General features: G+C 42.5%; 1 protein-coding gene across 1 annotated transcript; it reads right to left on the reverse strand.

Annotated features, from left to right (window-relative positions):
* Window positions 1-15,320: 15,320 nt before the first annotated feature.
* LOC124868697 (keratin, type I cytoskeletal 13-like) lies at window positions 15,321-18,298 on the reverse strand. The gene is made up of 8 exons (XM_047366205.1): window positions 17,762-18,298; window positions 17,394-17,476; window positions 17,142-17,298; window positions 16,897-17,058; window positions 16,631-16,756; window positions 15,804-16,024; window positions 15,669-15,682; window positions 15,321-15,572 (listed from the first exon to the last, which is right to left on the reverse strand). Exons 1-8 carry the CDS (start codon window positions 18,176-18,178, stop codon window positions 15,523-15,525), a joined length of 1,230 nt encoding a protein of 409 aa, XP_047222161.1. The 5' UTR covers window positions 18,179-18,298; the 3' UTR covers window positions 15,321-15,522.
* Window positions 18,299-20,941: the final 2,643 nt, after the last annotated feature.

Below are 20,941 nucleotides of genomic sequence, written 5' to 3' on the forward strand. Positions count from 1 at the left end.
TTTAACAATGCATTTTAATATGTGCAATAAATGCTAGGTTTTTTTAAAATGCAAAGCACTTGTTTATTGAGGTGTGTTAATTTAGAGTATTTTTTGTTAGATTAATCAAACAAATTATCACTAGATTAATTGATTATTAAAATGATCGATAGCTGCAGCCCTACTTGGCAGTTTTGTGTAGGGATTCAGTGATTCAGCTTAGAATAAAGTGGAACTGAGTAGACTATCAATATCTCTGCCACTTCAGCTAATGCCCTCCAGATGGCAGTGTTGGGATGTTGGAAACATTCAGCAGAGCTTGCTCTGTAAATCGATCCAGACTGCAAACTAACAGTGCTGCGAAATCAGGAATATGTAAGTGTGTAGCAATGTTGTGTGGGGATTTGATCCTCTGCACCATCCAATTCATAAGCTTTACTGTGGTAACCTTACATTGGTTTCTTGGTCATTTGGCAGCACTTGGAATGCCAAAACATTTCAATCGCATACTTGAGTTTCTCCCTCACTTAAAAAAAACAACTTATCAGTCATTTATCATCTTTATAAGAGCTTGTCCTAGCAGGTCCAAAGCACATTTAACAGTTTCCGACAGGATGAATGACAGGAAGCAACATCTGCTTCTTTGAATGTGGTTCAAATATGCCTCCGAATACTGCCAGTGTGGATTTCTATTTGTGCAAGACTCAGCCTCTATGTTTAGGCAACCTATCAGCTGGGGGTGGTATTATTACTGTGGTGGAAGAGAATTTCTCTGGTAGGTGTTACGATAAAACATCCAAGATCTCAATGCTCTGTTTATTCTTTTTTCCTAGTGCAAAAACAAAGGAAATAAACTTGGAGGACATGAAGCTTGTTTTATGTAACTGCTCCAATGAATGCTCTTTTGTCGAAGTTTTATATGGAGCTAAGGCCACACTTACAGAATTAGGAAAGATCCAGTCATTCCATGTGTTTACAGTCTGTGGCATTTCTGTGAGGGAAAGTGTGCCTCACTGGGCCTCTCAGGGGGTTTGATTCTGTACTTTTATGGAGTAGTTATTGCTACTCTAGGTTTTATGTATCTTAGGAGATATTTAAACAGCATTTTACAAAGAATGTGCCTTTTTAATTGCACAGTGTATGCTGTGCCCTGGTAAACATCAGCTCAGATGATGGGTGAAATTTACGTATGACTGTATAAACAAGCTGCAGTATAATTTGCATTGTTCTGCACTGTTGGGAAGCTGCTGTTTCACTTTTGCAACAGGTTTAGGTGTTCACTGCTCTTAAGGGTAGTCTTATGGAGGGCATGTTTCTTTAAACCAGCCTTACCTGTTAAACTCATTTTCTTCTGCCATGCTTTGTTGCCAACAACAAGGTTTAATAAGATAACAGATTACACTGTGGAAGATAATGTACTGAATGATAGTGCATTTTCAGAGTTTGAATACTCTGGGAGGATCAAAAGACATAAAAATGTATAAAGGACCACATCTGTGTCATGCTTGGCATGGTCTGAAGAGCCCTGACTGTATGTTTGCTCCAGTCTCTACCTCTCATTTGTTCCAGTTCTTTGCTGCATCAGGGAGTTTGAAAAGTTTCACATCGAGATCTGATTCCAAACAGTACGTGATACCTTTTAGCAGAGAGGTTAAGCATTCCTCCCAGCGTGAGTCAGCCTAACAGTTCTGAATAGAGTCCCTCCCATCCCTCCCAACCCCAGTCCAAGTGAAAAATGCTTCTTCTTTCTCCAGCAGTTTAATGTCCTTCTTGACCCAGGGACATCGACATTCCTGCTGATATGCATGCTGTGATCCTCCCGTTTAACTCTTGACATGACTAATGCTTAAACATTTCATATGAGAGGTTAATATGATCTGGTTATATTCCACACTGAAGTCTTCCAGGACTGCCAATAGATTATTTCAAATAAAACTACTAATAATAAATTTAATAATTGAATGAAAGCTCTACAAATTTACACATTAGTTGGCATTCCAGCTGTTTCAGATTCAATCATTTAATTTGGGTTTGAGATTAGTAAGAATCTCCCTTTTTTGTTTTTACAAAAACATGTAAACAATTCCCACTGATTGTCTGAATTTAAGGTCTTCTTAATGGAAAAAAAGGGGAAAAACAAAGAAAATGCCATTTTTTTATGATTTTACTAACCTAATGAAGATACTTTTTTTCAAGTGCTCAACCTCCCCCTCCCCTTTATGACACAGTGCAGCCCTGGGTGGTGAGCCATATTGCACATGATGATAGCAGTCCAGCTTTGCAGATTCAAAACCTAGCTAAGCTAATTTCCTCAGTTACTGTTAGTTCTGCTTTGATTGAGACTGAGTTGGGCCCTGTGTGGATTTTGCCAAAGCAGCTTTATTTTATAATGTTTTTAGTTAACTAATATTTTCTCTCCTGTATCTTTGAAAATATGTCATAAAATGTTTTTTTAAGCTCATAGAGCTTGCTCAGCAAGATGGCAACATGAATGGGTTACACATAATACTGATATTTTTCTAAACGACAGTAAACAGAAATTGCACGTGGAACTGGAGCTGAATTTTGGTTACATGTCAAATATGTGGCATCAAACAAATAACGTCTTCTCATCCACTTCCCAGGATTTCCCTCTATGTCCCCAGGCTAGCCTGAAATCACAGGAAGCTGCAGCGGGGAGAGGATAGACATGAGTATTAGTAACTTGGCATGGGTTTTTGTCATATGCCCTAATGTGACCATGTCTTACCAGTTTATTTCTATTCATCAGTCAAGTAATGACAAGACATGTCATTAATACAATTAAATGAGCTCACAAATTGAATTAAAATCCAACACCCTCCAGTTATGGTGGTTGACATTTAGGGAATTAGAGTAAATGTGACCAACAGTCGAGGCTGAGGAGTAGTTACTAATTACATAAATGGTGTGAGGTAATTTAATTACAGTATTAAAGTAACTAATTTGTAACAGTGAAGAAATCATTTAATTATATTACAATTTACATTTCATTATCTTCTGTCAAAATGTGAAACAGTATGTTTAAGAAGATTTATATATTTTTTAATTTTATTTATTTGCAACTTTTTACCATCAAGACCAGTGTTTACAGGGGTAAATGTCAGATTTCCAGGAGCAAGTGAATGCACCGTGTGCCATTTCTTCCCATGATGTGTTTGTGGCAGTGGCTGTGTGCATTCAGCGGGCAACGTGGACTGATAAGAGCAGCACCTTCTTACATAGTGTAAGATCCCAGAATATGCTGTATAACACGAGTGTACGTAAACTGAAAGAGTGTTGAGGTGAGTAAAGTTTGTTGACAGTGAATATTGCAGGCCGAACATGTGAAAGCTGAACCCAGAAAATACCTGTGGTGACAAGACACATCCAGAAACAGTGAGAGATGTAAGCACATCCTGACAGGCAGCATGTCAGCTCAGTTTTCTGTTGGTTTGCCACAGTTTCTCTAAGTACCTGGGCGTTCACCTGAACACTAAACTGGACTGCAGTCACAACACTGATTCACTTTACAGAAGGGTCAGATAAAAACTGAATCTGCGGAAAAGATTGAGGATCTTTTGGAGTCCCAGTGGTACTCCTAGAGACCTCTTTTTGAGTTTTACAATTTCTTGTAAACATTTTGTTTTTGTTTTTATGCACAAATATACATGCACATTTTGTACATTTTTTAAAATTATCCCATTCAGTTGCAGATTTTTTTTTAAATCTGAGTATGCTATTTTTAATAACTGCACAGTATTTTTTCTTATGTTGTAAATTTGCTCTTACTGTACAGCCTCTTATTTTTTTGTTTTTTGTTTTTATATGTTCCCTTTTTGCCCATGTGTAAATCTGCGTGCTTCCATTTGCCTTTCGCTTTGCAGGTGGTACACCTGAATTTCTCCTCTGAGGATAATCAAGGTTATTTATATTCTATTTTATTATACCGCACCACTAACACTGGATGGTGATTCATGTTAGGAACAAATACATTCTATGTGGATGATGTAAAGTCACTATACCACTAAAATAAAGTGTCTTTAATGACCAATGTCTAATCCAAAGCTCCGTGACACAGAGTGTACTCTTTGTAACTTGTTTAACGTTTTAGGGAAAGGGAAAAGGGGACAGGAGTCTACAAGAGTTAAAAAAAATTGTAATTTATCAAGAAGGCCTTCTTTGGGAGGAGTCCCACTGAGAGAGAATTACCAGCATTGCGATATTTAACCCCATGACCTTTCGATTAAAATGTATGCGTTTTTATATGAGTTTATTTTTGGTTTTGCAGAATCTAAAACTGTATGAGATATACAGCAACTGATTTAGTTGGCTGAAAACACCAAAATGAGGGTTTAGTCCAAAGAAAACACAGCAGCGTCTGAAAAATGACAAAAACCAATAAAGCAAAGTGTAACATGGTTGAGAAAGATGTCTCATTCAAGTTCTGATCAACTAATAAATTGCATCCTCCCAGTGCAACCTCACATGATCTGGCTCCATTTAAAGAGCCTTAAATCCCATCTCTACTCATTATGTAGTAACTTTATTTACAGCGCCACCCACCCAACACTTCCACCAATATACTGATTTCATTCCAGCAACAGATGTGAATGTTTATTGTATTTTCCTGCAGCTCTAAGTATGGGTTTAACAGAGTGATAAAAGCACTAGTAGTTTGTGCAAGTAGTTTTGTAGAGCTTTATTTTGCCGTTTCAGAGCTAAACCTTTATACGTCTCTCATCTGTATGTTCAGGTTTTTTTATTTAAGACTAAGATTTGGATGAGACACCATTAAGTAACAATGCAGATAGACCGGAATGCCTTTCAAGAGGTTAAAGTTGCAGCACATAACTATTTTGGTTACATCATAACAACACTGTTGCCAAGTGTGAAACTGAGGTTTCCTTTGGCTTTCCCTGATGGTACTGCCTGTTCTAAAAACCAGCAGAAACGATGTTGTTTGCGCAGTTTACACATAAGACATATCTGCCAGCAGATGTCAAAACAATTACTCATTATTATAGTCAATTACAGTGTTCATGCCTCTTGAACGTTTTCATTTTTTTGTCTCAATAAAATGAGACAAAATGTCATAGTGTGCTTGGACATACTGTCTAAGCACCCTCTACTTGGACATAGTGTCCAAACAGAGACTGGACACTATGTTTTATCTGGATTTTATAGGACAGATCAACACAAAGCACATAGTTGTTAAGTGGAAGGAAAGTTGAAGGCCTCAGAGGTTTGTTAGAGAACATGAGTGACCAACATTGTCATGATGACCAAGGAGAACAACAGACAGGTCATGGAGACAGTTGTGGAGATCTCTGTGAACCTCTCACAGAGATCTGTTCAATCCATCATCTGAAAATTGAATGATTAAGAAGTAACTGTGACCTCACCAGACCGTGATGGAGTCTGCTCCTCTTTGCTGTGTAGAAAACCTCTCGTGTCGGATTATTCTACCAACTTTCAGTCTGCCATGTTTGGTGCACCTTTGCAAATTAAAAAAAGTGGTGTTGGAGGAGATGCGGCTCCAGAAGATGCTTTTTTGTTCCTTAGGCCCTTCTCTCAAAGATGTCATCTTGCAGTCAGCATCAGTAAGGGCCTTTATTTAAGGATCAGTCTTTGTCTTTATAAACTCCCAACCAGATCCTTCTACTCAACGCAGGGGAAGTTTTTTGGGTCCTCCATTTGACTTTTTTCCCGAACCCCTTCAGAACCTTCTAAGAAATTTAAAATGACTGCTCCCTGCATCTAACGTCTGCAGCAACGGTTTGTTGTGAGAGGCCTCGCTTGTGTATCCCAGCAATCCCTCCTCATTCAAAGAAAGAGGCTGTCTCATAAAAGACTGTCCGTCCACGGCTTAAATCCTTATTTGAAAAAGTGTTGTTGAATTTACTCAGGTTATCTTTGTTTGATGTTAAATTGGTGGTTTAAAAAGATCATCAAAATAATGATGAAAGTACAATAGTCCCTCTATGAGATCTGTCTGTGTTTGTGTCCTCAGAGACAGAAGAAGCTGATTAGCTGTTGCAGCATGAGATGGAAATAAAAACAATTTATTTAGATTATATAATTAGTCTTTCCTGTTAAATTGGTTTCACATCTCAGCTTTTTATTTGTTTAAATGTCTGTTTCTATGGTTTGCTGTTGAGCGTTTTGAATTGCCCTATGTATAAAGGCTATACAAAAAAACCTGCCTAGCCTAGCCTTAATTATTATTATTAAGTAATTCAAGTTATGTTCAAGACATAATATTTTATGATGTTGAGAAGAAATGATAATTCTGACTCACCAGACTGTGTGGGTCTACTAAAACTCTCCCTAACCATCCTGTCTACAGGTAACTGGCCTTAACTTGTAAAATGACTGAGTCAATCTCTAGTCAAAGACAGAAAAAAACGTGCAAATCCTTCAACAAATATACTTATAGGACAAGACTGAATGAGGTGCAAGTACACCATATGAAAAGTTTACTATTAAAAACCAAAAGGGGAGATTTCTCCAACCTTTTACCTGCTCCTATAGATCGCAGATCTACATTACGCCACTACTCAGCGTTCCTAAATTAGACCACACCCATCCTCGTATAAACACCTGGCACTCAAAGCGGCCTTTGTTTTTGTTCCTGCCGTATTCGGTGTTTCCATTTCCCACTTTGCCTTGATGAGACATGCAGACTTGCATCATACCAGACATGTAATCCCAGCTTCTTTATTGTATTATCTGTTGTACTGAAACTCCTCGCATCTCTACCAGCACCTCTAAAGCAGAAAAAATGCTATTATATTGTATTCTTATGTTGTCAAAACACATTTAAGTTTGCTTTCATTAACTTTTCATTGACTTTAAATACCCCTAAACTCTAATAACAGTTTGTTTAAACATGCTTTGACTAAATCAAACATTATGAGGTTAGCGGATTTGAAAAGGTATGCAAAATTGGATGCAACAAAAAGCTGAATATTTCTTTACTTATTGCAGTCATAACAAATGCACCTAAAAAAGCAAACGTCAATAGAATATAGAATTTAGACAGTAGATTAAAAAAGTGATGCCAAACACGTCACATCATGAAAGCAAGAAGTCAGATCAGGAGCAGTTGAAGAAAAACATCTAATGATGCTTGTTTAAACATAAACAGTGGAGGAGATCTGTTGTTTTCAGAGACAATAACTGAGTATTTCTTTTCAGGACTTTTTTTTTCTCTTTTGCATACACACTACAGACATATGAGGCTATAGTGAAATCTGTATATCTGACTAAACCCAAAAATAATATGAAAACGGTGCATCTACGTTGCCAAGATCCAAACCACTCACAGGCATAGCTACTGGCTAAGCTTTTACTACTACATGAAACCTGGCTCAGAGTTGATCTGCTTAGCTGTGTTTCTCTTCTAGATGAAGCCACCAAAGGAGCTACTATTGCCTTTGATGTTTTACTTTTATTTCTTATCAAAGTACTGCTGAATCAGTGCTTCTGTGTTATTTTTGTGTCTCTGCTCTGTTTTCTCGAACCCTGGTTGTGGCAGACGGCTGCTCACACCTAGCCTGATTCTGCTGGAGATTTCTTCCTCCAGCAGAAGCAGAATTTTCCTGTTAAAAAGGGGGGTTTTCCTTTCCATTGTCACTGCATGCATGCTCAGTATGAGGGATTGCTGCAAAGTCATCGACACAATCAAGCAACTGTTCACTGCCGCTAAATACTCATCCATGATTTGATTGAACTGATTATTTTTTGAAAATTGCCTTGGGAGGACATGTGTTGTGAATTGGCGCTATATAGATAAACTGAAGTAAATTTAGAATCTGAGAAAGGTAAATCTCAAATCTGATGCTGACTTCAGAACCGTGTTCTCCAGCTGAACCTGTAGGGGACTGATGTTTGAACGGTCTTTTGTGATTTCGTCATTGAATGGTGTTGGACTGTAGTTTCCCTCTGAATAAGCCAAGGTGGAGCCATATCAAGTCAAAAATAAATTAATATTTTAAATGAACACCTTTAATGACCTACTTTCTATGGACTAGGCCAATTATTATTTTTATTTTATAACACTGAAGGAGATTGCTGAGGGGTTTTTACAGGTTTCTTTGGATAGAAAACTTTTGTGTTTCACCCCAATCCACCCAAAGAGTGCAACCCCCATCATCCAACAATACCAATACACACCACGGCCTTGCAACAATTTACTTTACACTGGTGCGTGCAAGGAATCCCACACACTGATGCGAAACACTGGACAACTCCCTCTGGCCACCAGTAATCCACCCATCCGCCTCATGAAACCATCTATGCTGCCAAGCTAGGCCACAATTACCACCCAGCGACAGAATATGTCCATGAGTAGATAAGCCTGTGGTGTAATACACTTTTACAGTTTCTAAGGATTTCCTGTTACTGTGATAGGAGGACACAATCACACTATTACAGGTCAAGAGGTTTCACCTTCATGATTTAGATGTACAGTGCCTTGTAAAAGTATTCGGCCCCCTTGAACTTTTCAACCACTTGCCACATTTCAGGCTTCAAACATAAAGATATAAAATTCAAATTTTTTGTGAAGAATCAACAAGTGGGACACAATCGTGAAGTGGAATGAAATTTATTGAATGTGTCAAACTTGTTTAGCAAATAAAAAACTGAAAAGTGGGGCGTGCAATATTATTCGGTCCCCTTGCGTTAATACTTTGTAGCACCACCCTTTGCTGCAATTACAGCTGCAAGTCGCTTGGGGTATGTCTCTTCTCCACAACAGTATCTCGGACCTGCCTGGTGTGTTCCTTGGTCTTCATGATGCTCTCTGCGTTTTGAGCAAAACCCTGAGACTATCACAGAGCAGGTGCATTTATACGGAGACTTGATTACACACAGGTGGATTCTATTTATCATCATCAGCCATTTGGGACAACATTGAATCATTCAGAGATCCTCACTGAACTTCTGGAGTGAGTTTGCTGCACTGAAAGTAAAGGAGCCAAATAATATTGCACGCCCCACTTTTCAGTTTTTTATTTGTTAAAACGTTTGACACATCCAATAAATTTCATTCCACTTCATGATTGTGCCCCACTTGTTGATTCTTCACAAAAAATTTAAATTTTATATCTTTATGTTTGAAGCCTGAAATGTGGCAAGAAGTTGAAAAGTTCAAGGGGGCCGAATACTTTCGCAAGGCACTTGTAATGAATAGCTTCATTACGTATGCTGGAACACTTAAAATGCTGTTTTGAATATTGTTGAAAGAACAAATTACACTGTGAAAGAGATTGGAGTATTTTATTCTTAGTTTGTGGCTGTTTTAGGCAGCTTCTTCTCAGGTGGTACTGATGATGACCTGTCCTGGTAAACAAACATAACAAATGGATAAAATACCAGTATTGTGACCAGTCTTTGGAATTAATTGTTTTCCAGTGTATTGTTAAACAAATGACTTACCTCTGTCTCTTCCTCTGTAGGGTGTTTGGGCCAAAAGATTCCCCGGGGGCCTGAGCACCTTTTAAAGGTTCCGGAAGAGACCATTATAAATTGAAGGGGAGGAGTAAACTGTGTGTATGTTAGTCTTTAGTGTTAATGACTTAAGCCTAGGTAGAGACTTGTTTTGGAGATGTTTAGTAATAATGTTTGTTAAATAAAGTGATGTTTTAGCTATGTTGTATGTATGTTAGTGTATATGTTTGTTTCGCCTGTCATGGTAGGTCTGTTAATGGGAGGAGCTATAAAAGGCTGCCGGTTAACAAACTGACGGTGGCTGTAGCTGTGACCATGTGTGACTTGTGTAACAGGGTCTTGTACCTGTATGTCTTCAGTGTTGGTGAATAAACACCCAGTGGACCTGCACCTTTTCTCTGCCTCAAGCCTCCTGCCTTAATCAGCTGCCAAGGGCTAACTTGGTTAAGCATTAAACTGATGTAAAAAGTGAAACTCTCCTGGCACATTTCAAGTGCTCTGTTAAACACCAGTTGGGGTAAAATGGCTTCATCTTTTTATGACCTCTGCTCCGGATTTACCTTGGAAATTAGAATGATAAGCTAGAGTACTTTGCATTTAGTGTAAAAGACGTGCTTATCTGCAGCACGACTGCTCCAAATATGGCTGAGTGAAGCTCCTCTGAGAGAGTTAAAAACTCCAGTAACATCTTCTGTTCTTTCCAAACTGATATTACTTCATCGGTTGAGAATTTTGAACTCTTTAAAGGATTTCTTTGTAATTTCAGACAACGCTTGTGCAAGGCAAACAATCCATCAGCTAATCAGATAATGCTCTCCACCAAAGAATGGTTCTCTGGATTTTGGCATCAATCTAAGCTCATAAAATAGGTCACAGTCCCATACAGATAACACCTGTTTCCACAGTAACCCTCTTTGTTTAGTTAGTCACTGTTTGCATTGTTTCTTGCTCCGTGTTTCTGTCCTCAGTCATATGTGTGTTCTTGTTTCTAGGTGACAGGAGTTACACAGACTTGATGTAACTGCGTTGAAAAGCTGCCAGGGCAAAGATTAGTCAACCATTTGGGTGTGTCCTATTTAAGAAAAAACTTACTGGGTGAAGTGTAAGTTATTTTTTACTTCATTTTATTCATTTATATTCTTTTACAGTGTCAAAAGGGTTCACACTGAAGTTTTCCACAGTATGTCATGTTTCAACAACAAATTTAAATAAATTCTAATGGATTTTACAGAGTGGTAAAAAAAAAGTACACGACAGGCACCGCAGACCTTACGGCCACAGCTACGGGCAGCAGCATCAACAATAGATGCGGAGAACATGGTCCACTCGGACTCTATGTCTCCAACATCCCCCGGGATCTGGTCAAAGCTCTCCCGGAGGTGGGAGTTGAATACATCCCTGGCCAAGGGCTCCGCCAGACGTTCCCAGCAGACCCAGCAGACCCTCACTATGCTCTTGGGCCTGCCAAGTCTGTCCGGCTTTCTCCTCTCCCAGCGGATCCAACTCACCACCAGGTGGTGATCAGTGGACAGCTCAGCCCCTCTCTTCACCCGAGTGTCCAAAACATGCGGCCGAAGGTCTGATGATACGAGAACAAAGTCGATCATTGACCTCCTTCCTAGGGTGTCCTGGTGCCAAGTGCACTGATGGACACCCTTATGTTTGAACATGGTGTTCATTATGGACAATCCGTGACTAGCACAGAAGTTCAGTAACAAAACACAACTCGGATTCAGATCGGGGAGGCCATTCCTCCCGATCATGCCTCTCCAGGTGTCACTGTCGTTTCCCACGTGGGCATTGAAGTCCCCCAGCAGAATAATGGAGTCGCTGGGAGGGGCACTATCCAGCACCCCTAACAGGGACTCCAAGAAGGCCGGGTACTCCGCACTACCGCTCGGCCTGTAGGCCGAAACGACAGTCAGAGACCTGTCCCAAACCCGAAGGCGCAGGGATGCGACCCTCTCACCCACTGGGGTAAACCCCAACACTGGGGGGCAACAAGCAAACCCACCCCAGCCCACTGCCTCTCCCCGTGGGCCACTCCAGAGTAGAAGAGAGTCCAGCCCCTCTCAAGGAGATGGGTTCCAGAGCCCACGCTGTGCGTGGAGGCGAGCCCGACTATTTCTAGTCGATATCTCTCGACCTCCCGCACAAGCTCAGGCTCCTTCCCCCCCAGCGAAGTGACATTCCACGTCCCTAGAGCCAGTCTAAGCATCCGGGGATTGGGCCGCCGAGGTCTCCACCCTTCGTCCGCTGCCCAATCCTCTTTGCTTGTCCTGGCGGCAATCCCCGAAGCCAGTGGTGGACACCGGCAGTAAGGGACGCTGTCAAGCTGAAGAAGGAGTCCTATCGGCTGTGGTTGGCTTGTGGGACTCCAGAGGCAGCTGACGGGTAACGTGAGGCCAAGCGTGCCACGGCCAGGGTGGTGGCAGAGGCAAAAACTCGGGACTAGGAGGAGTTCGGTGAGGCCATTGAGAAGGACCACCAGTTGGCCTCAAAGCGATTCTGGCAAACCGTCCGCCACCTCAGGAGGGGGAAGCAGTGCTTCGCCAACACTGTTCACACTGGGGATGGGAGGCAGCTGACCTCAACTGGGGACATTATCGGGCGGTGGAAGGAGTATTTCGAGGATCTCCTCAATCCTGCCATCACGCATTCCCTGGTGGAAACAGAGGCTGGGGACTCGGGGTTGGACTCTTTCATCACCCAGACTGAAGTCACCGAGGTGGTTAAAAAGATCCGCGGTGGCAGGGCTTCGGGGGTGGATGAGATCCACCTTGAGTACCTAAATTCTCTGGATGTTGTGGGGCTGGCATGGTTGACACGCCTCTTCAACAATGCGTGGCGGTCGGGGACAGTGCCTCTGGACTGGCACACTGGGGTGGTGGTCCCCCTTCATAAGAAGGGTGACCGGAGGGTGTGTTCCAACTACAGGGGGATCACACTCCTCAGCCTCCCTTGTAAGGCCTACGCCAGGGTATTGAAGAGGAGAGTCTGCCTGATAGTCGAACCTTGGCTTCAGAAGGAGCAGTGTGGTTTTTGTCCCGGCCGTGGAACACTGGACCAGCTCTATACCCTCTACAGGGTACTCAAGGGCTCATGGGAGTTTGCCCAACCGGTCCACATGTGTTTTGTGGACCTGGAGAAAGCATTTGACTGTGTCCCTCGTGATGCCCTGTGGGGGGTGCTCCAGGAGTATGGAGTCGGGGGCCCTTTATTAGCGGCCATCCGATCTCTGTACAAGTGGAGCAGGAGTTTGGTTCGCATTGCCGGCACCTATTTGTCGGACCTGTTCCCGGTGCATGTTGAACTCTGGCAGGGCTGCCCTTAGTCATCGGTCCTGTTCATAACTTTTATGGACAGGATTTCTACGCGCAGCCAAGGGCCGGAGGGGGTCTGGTTTGGCGACCAGAGGATTTCGTCTCTTCTTTTTGCAGATGACATGGTCCTGCTGGCCCCCTCTAGCCAAGACCTACAGCATGCACTGGGGCGTTTCGCAGCCGAGTGTGAAGCGGCTGGAATGAGGATCTGCTCCTCCAAGTCCGAGGCCTTGGTTCTTGACCGGAAAAGGGCGGCTTGTCCTCTTCAGGTTGGAGGGGAGTTCCTGCCTCAAGTGGAGGAGTTTAAGTATCTCGGGGTCTTGTTCACAAGTGAGGGAAGAATGGAGTGGGAGATCGACAGACGGATTGGTGCGGCTGCCACAGTAATTGGGGCACTGTGCCAGTCTGTTGTGGTGAAGAGAGAGCTGAGCCGAAAAGCGAAGCTCTGGATTTACCGGTCGGTCTACGTTTCTACTCTCAGCTATGGCCATGAACTTTGGGTTCCAAAAGAACGAGATCCTAGATACAAGCGGCTGAAATGAGCTTCCTCCGTAGGGTGGCTGGGCACTCCCTTAGAGATAGGGTGAGGAGCTCGGCCATCCGGGAGGGGCTCGGAGTAGAGCCGCTGCTCCTCCACATTGATAGGAGCCAGTAATGGTTCCTCGGGCATCTACACCGGATGCCTCCTGGACGCCTTCCTCGGGAGGTGTTCCAGGCACATCCCACCGGGAGGAGGCCCTGGGGATGGCCAAGGACACGCTGGAGAGACTATGTTTCTCGGCTGGCCTGGGAGCACCTTGGGCTCCCCCAAGAGGAGGTGTCTCTGGAGAAGGACGTCTGGGTGTCTCTGCTGAGCCTGCTGGCCCCGCGACCCGGTCCCGGATAAGCGGAAGACGACGAGTACAAGTACGAGTACCAAACGAGTAAAAAAAAGTATTTGTCCCCTATAAATTTGTTTTGCTTTAACAATTTTTTTCACCTTGAAATGTTTCTGATCATCTCATGAAAATATTCAGAACACAAATAAAAGGCATATTTCAAATGATGGTTGTATTCATTAAGGAAAAGAGAAGCTCCACAAACCAACTTTGTCCATATGACAAACTAATTGCCCCCTAAACTTGATAACCCTTGGCAAACACGACTGCCATCGAGTGTTTGATAACTGGAAATTAGTCTTTGCATTACTGTGGAGAAAGTTCAGCTCAGTCTTCTTTGCATAATTATCTGAACTCTGCCACATAGGAGGGTTTCTAGCTGCTGGTTCAGAGTCATGCTACAGTTTCTCAGTCATTTTCTTTCTTTGAGCCTTTTTAAAGTTGACTTTGGATCTACTTCATAACCCAAGTGCCCTTAAATTTAATCGCTAGACAGCAACATTTATGGTTCCAACATTTAGAGTAGTTTGTCTTGGTCCTGAAGCAGCAAAGCAGGATGAGGCCATCACACCACCAGCATGTTTGAGTGTTGCTATTATGTTTCTCTTTTTGAAATCCTGGATTAGTTTTACACCAGAGGTTGTAGGACTCACATGTTCCAAAATGTTCCACCTTTGTCTGTGCAAAGAATATTGTTCTAAAAGTCTAAGATCATCAAGATGTTTTGGCCAATATGGCACAAGGGTTTGTATATTTTTTTGTTCAGTAGTAATTTTAGCCTTGGTTTCTCCTATGGAAGACATTTATGCCCACTCTTTTTCTTAATGTTGAATCATGAACACTGATCTTAACAAAAACAAGCGAGGCCTGCAGTTCTTGTGATGTTGCTCTGGGTTCTTCTGTGACCTTCTGGATGAGTTGTTGATGCGCTCTTGGTTCACCACTGTTCCATATTTTCTATTCATTTGTGGATAATGGCCCCAACTGTGGTTCCCCACTGACCTTAGAAATAGCGTAGTAACCCTTTCCATACTGATAGATGTCAATGACTTTGTTTCTCATCTGCTCGTTAGATCGGGCCATGATGAGTTGCTTCTTGAGATGTTTTACCCTTCTTTGTGTTGTCAAACAGGTTCTAGTTAAGGGATATATTGCTTCTACAGGTCAGACACGTATACTGCATGTGCCTGGTAAAATTTGACTTTTAAGAACTGGATAAATCCCAGTTAAATTATAATTTACCTTTGGGGAGATTACTTTTGTACATAGTGTGAGGTTGGTTTGGATAACTTTATAACCTTAAATGATAAGGTGGTTTTTCAAGGTGTTGTGCACTATTGCATACATTTCCAAGAAAATACATTGGGATTTGTGGTTCTAATGTGATGAAATGTGAAAAAGCTCAAGGAGTGTGAATATATTTGCAAGGCCATGTAACATTTTTGCTGAAACTGGAAGTGGCTGAGTGGCCTTTCCTCCAGATCCTAATTCTTTCCAGACTCCAGCTCTTAGCTATTGTTCACCCTTTTCCTGACAGCAGCCCGATTACATAAGACATGCCTCAAAAAAGAAAAGCTCTACATCCCACCTCCCAAAAAACTACAGCCACTGCCATGGAGACCTTATAAACCCAAAACTACGTCATGGAAAAAACATGTGAAAGTGGAGTAAAAGAAAACAGCCCAGCTCTTATCTCAACCAGCAGATTTTATTTGTCAGACAAGTCTCACACAAACACACTCACAGTCCTGTACATCAAGTCTTCTTCTTCGTGGTTTTGTTTTCAGCATTTTTCAGTACAGTTTCTCTCATCTCATGTAGCATCTATTAATTAACCGATAGTGTGTGTGTGTGTGTCTGAGAACAGCTTGTCCTGCCAGTCTGGGCGTCTAGCTGGAAGAGCGCACAGTTGTGGTTGTGACTGTGGTCTTTGAGCCTCCTGTTACAAAGAAAGAAAAAAAGAATTATTATAGCATTTGTTCAAGGCTATCACGAAGGTGTTTGCATTGTGTTTATGGAAATCTGTGTCTCTTACCTGTGCCAATTGGTCTGAAATGATGAAAAGCAGAGAGAGAAGTTGAAGAAAACAGTGAGTGGGGAGACCTTGCATATTTTTGTTTCTTGCATTTTAGTTGTAAAAGGTCAAATATGTTATTGCAACTCGGTTTACCTGGATTCCTCCGACTCCAGCAAGCTCCTGTAGGTGGCGATCTCCTGCTCCAACCTGGTCTTGATGTCCAAAAGCATCTTGTATTCCTGACCCTGCTGCTCGATGCTAAAACGCATGTTGCTGAGCTCCGCTTCCAGCGAGTTGATGGTGTTCTGGTAATTGGCTAGCATGGCGCTGTAGCGGGCCTCTGTATCTGCTAACGTATTTTCCAGAGCCCCTTTCTGTCACAGAACAGAAGACAAATAAAAGAGTTTTGCTGTTGTTTCAACTTGGAATAAAGTTTTGAGAGATTGAAGTCTTTTCATGAGGGATTATGGCTGTTTTGAACTGTCTTCTGCAGCAGCCACACCCTGGATGAAGCAGATCCGACACAAAGGCAGGGCTGTTTGCTTTGTAGCTCCGCTCTCTTTATGAGAGGATAAAGAGCAGCTGGGTTTAAATGGGATTCTGCATGTATTTATGTGTTTGCAGCAGGGAGGTTTGTTTCTGGGAGTGGTGAGTGACTAACACCATTTGGGCACACATAACCCACAGGATTATAATTTTTTTTTAACTTTCCTCAAACCTTTTTATGACTTTCAGAATTCAAACAGATGTCTGTGAAATGTTTTCCTGGGAGAAGCTCCTCCCCTCCCCACTGTTCCCTTCATTCCTCCTGTAATGTCTCCAATGTCTCTTATCCTCCCTTCTAACTCTTTAACCTCTGTCTCTTCCCTCATTATGTCCTGACCAAGATTGGAATCTGGGGATTTATGGTTAGATAAGGCAATGATCAGGGAGATGGAAAAATGTGGTTTGGGGGGTTTTAAGGGTTTTTTCATACTCACCATGCTAAGCTGAGACTGGAGCTCGATCTCCAGACCCTGGAGTGTGCGCCGCAGGTCACCGATCTCTGTCTTGGACGTCTGGATGGTTTCTGTGCTAATGGCCACCTCCTTGGTCAGGGATGCCGACTAAATCAGAAAAAATAAGGACACCTTTTTACATCCCTGTGATTATGACGATTAGGTTTAAACGGTGTCCAGAGGGAGCAAACCTCCACATTTACAATGTGTGGAGCAAAGCTCGCTTGTTTATGAGAAAGTATCCTCACCTTCTGATTAAACCAGGCCTCCTGGTCTCGACGATGCTTATCGGTGATGGCTTCATACTGGGCGCGGATCTCCTCCATGACTTTGTTCAGGTCTTGCTGAGGCGCGGCGTCCACCTCCACGTTGACTGTGCCAGTGAGCTGAGAGCGCATTGCTGCCAGTTCCTAAAAGAGTTAAAGAAGGCACAGATTAGATCTGTTTTGCATCAGCCTGTGGGCACATGGAAGAGCTGCACGATGTCAGCCACCTCTGCATGGTTCTTCTTCAGGTAGGCCAGCTCATCCTGTAGGCCTTCGATCTGCATCTCCAGGTCAGCCTTGGTCAGTGTAGTCTGGTCTAGCAGGCGGCGAAGGTTGGCAATGTCGGCCTCCACGGACTGTCGCATCATCAACTCATGTTCAAATCTAATCAGGTCACAGAAATACAGATCATCAGCATGAGGCCACATCTACCGTTAAAGAGAATGCCTGTTTGACCTCATTTAAAAGCTTTTTCATACTTTGTTTTAAAGTCATCTGCTGCCAGTTTGGAGTTATCAATCTGGAGCAGGATGTGGGCATTTTCAATGGTGGCTGCGTTGATCTGGAGAGAAAGCAGCAAAAGAAAACGTGGGATTAGTTGCACAGTTCATTTGGATTCCCGTACCTTGCTTTAGATTGGCTTTGATTTTGATCTACAGGCAAAACTGCGGAATAAAACATATTTCCTCAACTCTGACTCCTTGTCTGCTGCATTAACACCCAGAAAATATTATAAAATTCCTAAAACATCTGTAAGACATCAGGTTTGCTTCCTTTTAAAACTCCCCCAATAATCATTAACAGACCTGCAAAAATGTTAAGTTCCAGAGGCCGCCACACTCCATACCTTGTCTTTCAGGTCGTTGATGATAGCCCAGTATTGGCTGTAGTCCCTCTCTGCTGCTGGGCCCTTCTGCTCGTAGTACTCTCTGATCTGCATCTCCAGCTTGGCGTTGGCTGCCTCCAGAGAGCGCACCTTCTCCAGGTAGTTGGCCAGACGGTCGTTCAGGTTCTGCATGGTGGCCTTCTCATTCAGGTGGATGTTGCCCTGGTCCATGGCGCTGGAAAGGTCAAAGCCCCCTCCCATACCGCCACCATACCCGGAGGAGACAACCCGAGCGCTAGAGGAGGAGATGCGGGGGCCGCTCCTGAAGCTGAGGCCTGACACGCTGTGGGCCTTGTGCGGGGCAGCGCTGGATGTGTAGCTGCGGGTCTGTCTGTTGATGACAGAGGGGCCACTGGCGAAGCTCTGCTGGTAAAACATGATGGCTAACTGTCTGCTGGTCAGGAGACAACACGAAGAGAGAAGACCGTTAGGCAGCTGTGGATTGTGCAGCTCTGTGGAGTTTGATAGTGGGAGGCAGGCTGTTGATATAGTGCAGGCTGGAGGCGGGACTGGACTGGAGCAGAGAAGTGGAGAAGGAAGGAGGGAGTTTTCCTCAGTACTTTATCCCTGGGCTTGGCAGAACCACCATTTGTTTTCTTTTAAAGGCCAGGGTTTGGTTTCTTTCCACTTCTGTGAGGAAACCGATGTGGAATGTGTGAGACGTTTCAACTGGTTTGGATCCCAGGGATTATTTCTGCATAGGCTGCTGTCCCCAAGCATGTATGTGGCATGTGTGTGGCTTTCCTAAATGCCTGCAGGCATTGTCTTGATCATGCCAGTCATTTGGCATCTTTGTGCAATAGAGGAGGTGTAGATTTATTGTCTTAATGTCCCGTCATTAGTCAACATTAACAGTGAGCAGTTTGTGAAGAGTCTTCTTGGCTGTTAGAAACTCCTCATGATGATAAACTCCAGACACGGCTCAGGAAATCTATAGTTAAACATCGAGTCTCATTGCAGCTTTTCAAGACATAAAGTTTTGATGAATCCCTTGCCTGCATCTGCAATTCATGACAGCATTATAAACATTTAAGAAATAAAAAGCTTCTGTCATTGAAAGACAAAAGACAAGTAAGTGGGTGTGTCTTATAGTGTTATTAACCTTTGAAATTTTTTAAATGCTTGTTTTATTTGAGTCTGATTGCAGTGTGTGTTATAAAAGGAGCAGGAAATCAATGAGCTGTTGACTGATTGATGACAGAGATACATTTTTGTGGCCTAGAACCATGGGTCTACATTGTTTTTCATAGTTTCAGTCAAGACAACTCTTCAGCTTCTCATTGTTCGCCATATCATACACAACATCCACTTCTCAGCCCAGTATATCCAATGTGTGTGTTTCCATGTGTGCACCGTTTATTTTAGCTGGTTTTGGCTTGAGTCATGAGCTGAGCGCGGAATAAGACAGAGCACCTCGGCGTTCCGGTCTGCTTGTGAGGGAGAGAGAGGGAGAGGCGTCCTTATCTCTATGTTGGGCTGTGGCCAGTTTCTGTTGCAGAGAAACATCTATCATCAGCCGGGGGGAAGGGATGCAGGCACACATGGGTCAACGCGGAGTCACGGAGAGAACATTTTTCTCCTGCACTGTCAGCAAAGTTTCACCAATCTGTGTTGACCTGCTTTATCGAGTCCTTCTAAAGACCTGCTGATAGTTTTTGACAAATGTTTATTTCTGGAATGTATTGATTTGGTTTTGCCTAAAAGGTAACTTTAGCTGTCACAGAGTTCAGTCTTAAAAGGTAGTGTTTGAGAGAGCAGAAGCTTTTAGGTGTTAAAGTCAAAGTCCTAGAAATAGGACGATAATGTCTATGTTTATAGCAACTAAATGAGACATTTAGCTCTAAATTGTACATTGCGTTGCAAAGGATTCATAACCCTCAAACATCATGATGTTTTTTCCCTTTACGGCCAAAAATCTATTTTTATTAGGATTTCGTGTGATATGAAAACACAAACAAGAGCGTAATCTTGAAATGGAAGAATATTGATTTTTGTTTTCCAAATAAAAATCTGAAAGGTGTGACTTGCATTTATACAGCCACCTTTCGCTGACTGGGTTTGTCTCTACCAGCTTTGCACATAAGACTGACATGTTTGCCCGTTCTCCTTTGCAAAAAAGCTCAGGCACAATCAGACTGGATGGAGATCGTGGTTTCAATGTAAACTTTAATATCCCCTAGAGCAGCTTGTTGTGCAGACAGCAGTCACATAAAAACACACAAAACGGCATTAAAAGGAAGCGAGAAGTCTGACAGCATTAGAGATTCAAGATTTCTTTTCCCTGCTCGTTCCACATCGGGGCATCCCGTATCTCCTTCCTGTAGATGGCTGACCAAGATGAGTCAGCCAAGAAGATTTTAACCTTCTTTAGACATTAGGTGTTGTAAAGGTCACAAAGTTTATTCAGGGGTATGCTGGCAATTTTACTGCATAAACTGCAGATGATTCTTGTTTTTAACTGACAGTGACCTGTGCCATCGAAAAATGTAAGAACAAGTGCAGCAAAGCAAAAATAAAACATCCTCATAAACAGAACTGACATTAACAGTGCAAAACACTTGATAAAGGTACATACACTGGTGGGACCTTTTGACCATTTGCTCCACTTGTGGCTCAAAACACAATTTGTCATCAAAAACCAAGCATAGGTATTTATACTGTGGCACCAGCTCAACTGTTTGATTATTGATTGTTACTGAAGATATCAGATCCTCTAAGGAAATCTCGAGTCTTGCCACAGCTCTTCAATTGGATTTGGGTCTGGACTTTGACTAGGATATTCCTGGATATGCTGTATGCTGACCAGAGCATCTTCTGCCACATTTTCCCCGTCTCCTTTGGAAAAAATTAAACCAGACTTACAGGTCCTTCTCAAAATATTAGCATATTGTGATAAAGTTCATTATTTTCCATAATGTCATGATGAAAATTTAACATTCATATATTTTATTTCATTGCACACTAACTGAAATATTTCAGGTCTTTTATTGTCTTAATACGGATGATTTTGGCATACAGCTCATGAAAACCCAAAATTCCTATCTCACAAAATTAGCATATCATTAAAAGGGTCTCTAAACGAGCTATGAACCTAATCATCTGAATCAACGAGTTAACTCTAAACACCTGCAAAAGATTCCT

This window comes from Girardinichthys multiradiatus, chromosome 5 (assembly GCF_021462225.1).
Source record: "Girardinichthys multiradiatus isolate DD_20200921_A chromosome 5, DD_fGirMul_XY1, whole genome shotgun sequence".
NCBI classification, from domain to species: domain Eukaryota; kingdom Metazoa; phylum Chordata; class Actinopteri; order Cyprinodontiformes; family Goodeidae; genus Girardinichthys; species Girardinichthys multiradiatus.